General features: G+C 40.7%; 2 protein-coding genes across 3 annotated transcripts in view; one reads left to right on the forward strand and one right to left on the reverse strand.

Moving 5' to 3' along the window:
* The window catches only part of LOC137999865 (CWF19-like protein 2), a 28,682-nt gene extending 26,603 nt beyond the window's left edge, over nucleotides 1-2,079 (reverse strand). For both annotated transcript variants that reach the window (XM_068845819.1, XM_068845820.1), the window contains exons 1-2: nucleotides 1,959-2,079; nucleotides 365-487 (exon numbers count right to left, since the gene is read on the reverse strand). In XM_068845819.1, coding sequence (XP_068701920.1) covers nucleotides 365-487; nucleotides 1,959-2,048 — 213 coding nt within the window. In that variant the 5' untranslated portion in view covers nucleotides 2,049-2,079. The remainder of the gene's footprint in view (nucleotides 1-364; nucleotides 488-1,958) is intronic.
* Nucleotides 2,080-2,161: 82 nt separating this feature from the next.
* LOC137999867 (protection of telomeres protein 1-like) overlaps nucleotides 2,162-7,500 on the forward strand; it is an 8,096-nt gene continuing 2,757 nt past the window's right edge. Inside the window, exons 1-3 of the mRNA XM_068845821.1 lie at nucleotides 2,162-2,320; nucleotides 2,523-3,270; nucleotides 4,231-4,723. Of these exons, the coding sequence (XP_068701922.1) occupies nucleotides 2,164-2,320; nucleotides 2,523-3,270; nucleotides 4,231-4,723 (1,398 nt within the window). The 5' untranslated portion in view covers nucleotides 2,162-2,163. The remainder of the gene's footprint in view (nucleotides 2,321-2,522; nucleotides 3,271-4,230; nucleotides 4,724-7,500) is intronic.

The raw sequence follows: 7,500 nt of genomic DNA on the forward strand, positions 1-7,500 counted from the left end.
CTTTAGTTACTTCAATTTCAGGAAAATAGTAGCCAACTTTGCTAAGTGAACTAGCCGACGCTTTTAGTCGGATGTCAGTACTAATTGAAATTATGTCACACAAACCTACATGTACAACACTAGACATATTTAGTTGGAACACTTAGCAAATGGTCCAGAATCATCGTGTTACAAGATCGTAGCTTATACCACACCCCCTCCCCCAAATTCAATGTTGTGTGAGAATTTTTTGGGCGACTACCAGTAGTTGTGGAAATCAACATTGGAGGAAGGGGGAAACGGGGATGGGTGTTCCAAAAAATGTGACGAATATTGTAGGACTGACCCCAGATCAGGGTTTGGATGTTTACCCTTTCAAAATCACCTTTTTATGACTCTCGGCTTCTTCTGTCAGTCTCTGGCTCAGAGCTGGCAACATCCATGTAGTTTCTCCAGATTCTTTCCTTCGTTCTTTTTTCCTCTGCTCTCTCTCATAATCTTCCTTTGCCTAGAAAGTAAGCAAAAGGAAAGGAACTTTAAAGGAAAGGAACTTTATCCAAGTGTTATCGTTCTAGCGCTGGAGCACTAATTGGGGACACTGTAAAATGAAATTAACAATTAACTTAAATCGAGTCAAATCAAAGCAATCAAATGCCTGTCACATGGAGGGAGAGTACAGATCACTTAGTAATAAAGATAGTCACTAAGACCGGCCTGTTTAAATGAAGAAAGGATGTCATGACTTGAAGGTTGACCAGTCAAATTTTCATATATTTGCTTTTCATCTACATCTACATCTACATCTTCCAGCAATTGGCAAAGTCCCTTTTAGGCTTATGGCTGTTTCTGCGTAGGTGGCCTCAAAACACCGTAAGTCTTCTGCTGTAGATAACAGGACAGCCACAACACCAGGGACAACATCCCCTACTCTTCTTGAATACAGCGTGGGTTCTTTAATGTTCCACAGGGAACTTATGAACATAAAAGGTATTTGTGAAATGGGGCCTATGGTTTATAGTCCTAATCTGAGAGGACTTAAAAGTCTAACCATTTGCAGATGAAATTACAAGAGCACTTTCTCCTCAGTTATTATCCAGCCAAGGTTCGAACCCACGACCTCCTGCATGACAGCCTGATGCTCAACCAACTGAGCCACCAGTGTGCTTTGCTTTGTGGAAGCAAGAAAAAGTAGTGGGTTGACCGCTAGAAGGGGAAACTGCCTGCCAGAGTCATTCTTGTTGGAAAGATGGATCACCCTCCAAGCTGAGATGACACAATTTGGCTTGACCACTAGCGCAACTCATTCATGCACATGCATGCTAAATCTCTCATCAGATTATGCATGCATTCTGTGTTTGGTGTTGACTGTGTACTAATAAAGATACTTGGCTGGTGTTAACATTGCGCAGTTACTAAAACATGGAACCAGCCAAAACCACCAACAAAACCATCCACAATATACCTTAATGCGACCGGTTTGTGTGATATTTGCATATATGGCCATCTGTGTAATGTTGCGTGACTGTCACATTGGTTTTGGGTTGTTTTGGGTGGTTTTGGCTGGTTCCATGTTTTAGTAAATACGATTAACATTGCTGCGAGGCAAACCTTCCAGCTTTTCTCAGGTAAAATTAATAATTTGGTTTTTATGCTAAGTAACTTGTGTTTGCACCAAAAAAGCACAGAAAAGTCACACTTTTTGATACCCAACAGCCAGAAAATTAAATTTTTGACAGCGTGCATCATGTCTCATTCATGGCGTTGCAACAAATTCCGGTAGACTGACAACAATTTTCCACATTTAAGAATAAGTGGCGGAGTATTCCACGGCTTGTCCAAACTCAGAGGAAATTTAAAACTTCAATATAAAAGCTTATAAAAGTTGTTTCACGTTTTTCCTAGGTCGTTACTTTGTCGACTACTGATTCGACTACTGAACTAAAAAGTTAAGTAACTTCTTAGGAATCGAAGAGACTTGCCTTTTTCAAGATCTCCTCTCTCGCTTTCCTTTTGTGTTCTTTTTTAGCATCGATTTCTCTCTTCGAAACAAAGTTGATTAGGTCCGCCATCTTTAGATTTCATAGGTACGTCATGTATGGGGAATTAAAATTAACGCTGAGCAATGTTTTGCAAATCGCTGGCTCGGCAACATTCCAAGAATCTCTGTGACACGACTGTGACACAATGGCGGGTTCTTTGAATCTTCCCGTTCTGGAACAAAATGAAGTTGTAAAGTTTTTAGAAAACGATTCATATTTAAAAGAAATCGAGAGTAACTATCAATGTATCGATGTGAAAGACATCCAAGAAGGCATTGACTTTTCACTGTGTGCTGTAAAAGGTAAGGTAATGATTAAGATGTAAAGTTCTTGACTGAACGAGATAGAGGGATGTAGAAGCTTTGACTAGTACTGTACAAATCCTAGCAATTGAATTGAAGTAGAAGGCGAGGAAGGCTCTGAGGAGAAACAAACAAATTTAAAGAGTTTTTAAGCTTCGATGATTTCTTTAAAATTAATATTAACATTAATTATTTTTCACAGGAGTAATCACTAAAGTCCACCCAAGCTTTCAGACACCAAGAGGCTGGATAAAGAAATTGCACATCATAGATCTGAATCCAAATAATCAATCAGATCTCACCATTGACGTTAGTGACCCAACAGCTGTTATGCCTGTTTTTCTGAGAGGCAGTTTGGTTGAAAAGTGCACTTCCTTGAAGGAAAATGACCTCTTAATGATCACAGGAGCAGAGGTTGAGAAATCTGCCATTGCGGGATACAAGTTCAACATCGTTGCAAGTGAAAAAAGAGATCTTAAAATATGGGTGGTGCAATATACAAATAAAAAAATGTCAAGTACTGTGTTGGCAACTGTTCCAAAACCTGTGGAATCATCTGATTTAACAGCTGTGGAGAAGAAGGTGTGCAACAGAGAGGATAGGGTAAATGAACCACCCTTCAAAAGATGCAAACTTGTGTTGCATCCTAAAATCGAGACATATACAAGACTAGCAGACTTGAAAGTTAATGCTGTGGTTAACATCTATGGTGTGATCAAGTTTTTCAAGAGTCCATTTAAAACCAAAGGTTCTGATTATGTTTGTACCTTGAGCTTGGTTGACCAGTCTTTTGACTGCCTGGATAAAGGATTCAAATGTGTTCTATTTTCCAAGTCAAAGGAGAGATTGCCACCAATTAAGTCAGTTGGAGATATGGTGCGTTTTCATCACTTTGGAGTTGGCCAGTATCGGGGTGAACTTCAGGGAAAGTTTCTGCCTGATTCGTCGTGGTAGGTTACCTTTTAACTATTTTTTTCACTGATATTAAACATTCCTTGAAAAAATCTAGGAAGAATGTACTGCACATTCTCTATTCCACTACGGTTATAGCACAAGAAAGAACCAAGCATCCATTCAATCATTCAAGCAGCATGAAAGATATCAAAATTGATATTTTTAAAGATATAACAAATTTGTGATGATCAATGTATCATAGAAAAATCTAAGTCCCCAATGAAACTTGAACGTTGGATCCTCCAAATCTCCCTTGATGCTTAATAGGCATTGAGCCATTGACCACTGTGAACAACACTTAATTTTCTCAAGCTAGGCATATATTATGTCTTAAAGTAAGGTAGCTACCTGCCTGATGAGTTTTGATGCGGGAGGAAAATTGGTCAACCTGTTCGAATACCCTCGGAGCAGGGTTGACAGTTGGCACAAAAACCCAGTCCATTTGTGGAAAAAAACTAGGATTTAAATGCTGTGGAGGATTGGGGGGGGGGGGGGGGGGCAGAGGAGTGATCTCACCACTGTAATGTCCCTGGTCCTCCCCCCTTCCCATTTTTGTTCATTTCATTAATGTTAGAGTTTTAATGTTAGTTCATAATGTTAATGTCATGACTTTAACTCGTTCATCAGTTATATCTGATATTAGTTTGCCTGCGAGATGCATAACAGCAAAGCAGTAAAAAAAATGACATACCAGTATGCAATGTCCTGCCAGCCTGATGCTAGACGTGGAGTTACATCTGCAACTTCATCTAATAATAGTACTTTGAATTCCCGTTGCTCAAACTCTCTGTTAACAGTTTTGACCTGATATGGTTGCTTTTCATCATTTTTTTTTTCAATATCCAAAGTAACAGTTCTAGAACAAATGGAAACCGAGGAAGAACAGTTTGGAGAATATGGTGACATACGGTGCTTTGTAAGGTTTTTAAAGTATCTTCCATGACTCCTTTTTACAGGATTGTGTTTGATTCCAGCAATTGTGTAGACACACCTCAAGTGAGAGCTTCTTCAAAGTCATATGTTTTGACAGATAGAGACAGAGAGACCATTAGAGAATTGAAAGAATGGAGTACCCACAAGGAAACTCTTAATAAACAATTTGCATTCACTACATTACAAGACTTGACCACTTCCCAGAATTTTGTGAACCTTCTTTGCCAACTTGTATCCAGGAGTTACACTGCAAATGGTGCTGTTATGCTGACATTGTGGGATGGCTCACATCCCGCCTGTCAATCAATCCCAGTTGGGCCAATCACTGAACAGGGAAGGATTACTTCAGACGAGCTAATACGCAAAGCAGGCAAGAGATGTGTTGCAGTGTTTCTTTATGATGATCACGTCTCAGGTGATATCATACGTGCTGTCCCTGGAGATTTTCTTTGTCTTAGGAATGTGCATCTAAGAGAAATAAAGGAAGAAAGCAATGTGATGGCAGACAAATCAAAGGTAATGAGTGTATTAAAAAATAGTAATTTTATTTCTGTTTTTACTTTTCCACAAAATCCTCAGCACACTCACAAATTATTATTAGGGGACCTAAGCAATGACAACGGCGACATCCAGATTCCCAGGGCTCTCTCTTCCTTCCTCAAGAAAAGTACCCTGGTTGCGACTGGTCGCATGTCTCTCTGTATAAATCAAAGCCGCCCTGAGGGTGGGTCCTCGACAGTTCTGTCTGTAATGGGAAAGGGGGATACCACTTGCATTTATTACCAAATGTCATTCACCTTCTAAGGAGACTTCAAGTTGCGCTTCTTTGGGTTGGCTATAAATACATTATTATGAAAGTAAAATGAGTAATATGTCTGGAGCTGAACATGACATTAAATGATATCCACGGGCAAAGACGATTTACAAATCTTGTTTGTTTGACGTAATAGACATTCTTGCGGCAAGTGATGTTTCATTTTCACCCCCTACTGGGATCAGTAGATGAGATCAGTGGCGACCAAAAAAAACCATCATACCGCTCCCGTCAGTAAGCCATTTTCAAGTCCACAAGCCTTTTTAGAGACATCACTGCAAAGCCGGCCGCTTCTGCTGGAGAGAACAGGACAGTCACAACACCGGGGACTTCATCCCCTACTCTTCTCGAATTGTGTGTGGGTTCTTTAACGTCCCACTGGAAACTTGTGATCATAGAAGATATTTGGGAGACGGGGCCTACGGTTTATAGCCCTTATCCGAGAGGTCTTAAAAGTCTAATCATTTGCAGATGAAATTACAAAGGCCGCGCTTTACCCTCAGTTATTTTGAGATTCTGAGTGTTAATATGACCGAGGTTCGAACCCGCGACTTCTCGAATGACAGCCCGATGCGCGGTGGTTTCTAGAGGGAGGAAGAGAGAGGACCCTGGGAACGAGGTTGCAACGGCAACGAGAGCGTCACAAATTTGCTAGACAAAAGCAATAGCTTTGCACGCCCTGGACGAGCGTTTTTCACTTTTGTCCATTTCTTTGGCGTCGTCTGCAAAACAGGAACGTGAAATAGCCAAATTTGAGGTTTCATTTAGGACGTCAGCACTTGAGAATAAATTTTCATTTTCTCCTCTAAATTAATCGCCGTTCCGACCAGTATCATTTTTGATGAACTATCACACCTTTCAGTGTCATATTGAAAGGCTATAGGAGATATATGAATAAAGAAATGTATTGAATGAATGGTGACTTAGAGATGCTTGGCAAAAATTCGAGAGCTCCTTTTCGGGTGGTTAACATTTTTGCATTTCCTTCACTATAATTGCGAGAATTCTGTACTCTGACAATGTCAGTCCTACCACTAAAGCCGGACTGTTGGGGAGCTTTAGCAACGACGACGGCAACGGAAACGGATACGTCGTCGGTAAATGTGAATTCGTGTTATGGTAATCGCTTCGCGACTATTCCAAGCGTTTTAACGTGACAAAGGTGTGGCAAACCCTCAAGAACGAAACTAGTATGAACGGCGCTCAATTTAGGGCAGAAAAGTTAAATTTTATCCTCAAGTGCTGACGTTCTCCCTAACACCTCAAATCTGGTCATTTCACGTTGTTTTTTCAAATTGCTGACGACGGCAAAGATAGACAAGAATGAAAAGATGCACGTGCAGAGCGTGCAAAGCTATTGCTTTTGCTCACTAAATATGCAAATTTGTGACGTTCTCGTTGCCGTCACCGTTGTCGTCGGTAAAGCTCCCTATTGTCACATGATGCCTAGTCCCACGAGTCTCCCATGGTTTGTTGGTACTGCATCCGAACTAGTAATCGGCCGCTCGTAGGTTCGACTCCTGCAACTGAGCACTCGGAGTTTTCCGAGTATCCCCGAGTCACCATCGATAATTTCTTCAATTTGCTGCACATTTTTGCTGCTTGTCAACTTGTCGTGTAGGTAGAAAACAACGAAAAATCAATAAGGAAGTAAACAGGTTTTAGTTAGGCTTTAGTTTAGTGATCAGTCCCATTTTTAACATCGCTCGTATGTTCTCTTATGTCGTCGCTCGCTAAAATTGGGCCTGACCAAAACTCTCTCAAGAATTCCGGATGGTCATTCAGGGTTGTATATAAGAGCCGGCAGCCGGCGAAGTTCGCCGGCTTCTCTGTCAGGTTTCGCCGGCTACTTTCATTTTTTGAAGAGTCAAGACATGTGGAGGAGATGATGTTTATGAGGTCTAAACTACTTGGGCTCAATACAAATAAAAATTTGCAGTGCCTATCTTTTCTGAAAACACATAAAAGACTTCTGACTCAAGGGCAGTTTAAAAACGTTATGCTTGAGACTTTCGTTTTGAAAAAATCTTGCTGCAGTGGCGGGTAAGTAGGAAAAATATGATTTGTTGTCCGCCATATTGGATTTCGATATCTTTTAACAGCCACCGATTGTATCTTACCGGAAGGAAAAATCACTCAAGGACGTTTTAGTCCGCGCAAAACCTCCTTTAATCACGCCGCAATCATAAAAAACTTATAAACAAAGAAACACTTTCAAAAGGTTTGTTCTCAATCCAGAAGGAAATTTACAAATGATGTTCTGCTAGCAACACGCTCAGCCTGCGTTCACGCATCTCTTACCACAGCTCGACTGAGGAACAAAACTAGCCCCTGATCATTCACTAACCGCTCCTTCGTTTTCACTTCGAACTTTTCAGTTGATCATTTATAGCGAACGTAGAAGCTGAGGACTCGTAGACTTTATTTAAACACTTGAACGTAACGCTCCTCGGAGTTAAATCCTACTTGCCCGCGCAAG

This window comes from Montipora foliosa, chromosome 4 (genome assembly GCF_036669935.1).
Source record: "Montipora foliosa isolate CH-2021 chromosome 4, ASM3666993v2, whole genome shotgun sequence".
Taxonomy (NCBI): Eukaryota; Metazoa; Cnidaria; class Anthozoa; order Scleractinia; family Acroporidae; genus Montipora; species Montipora foliosa.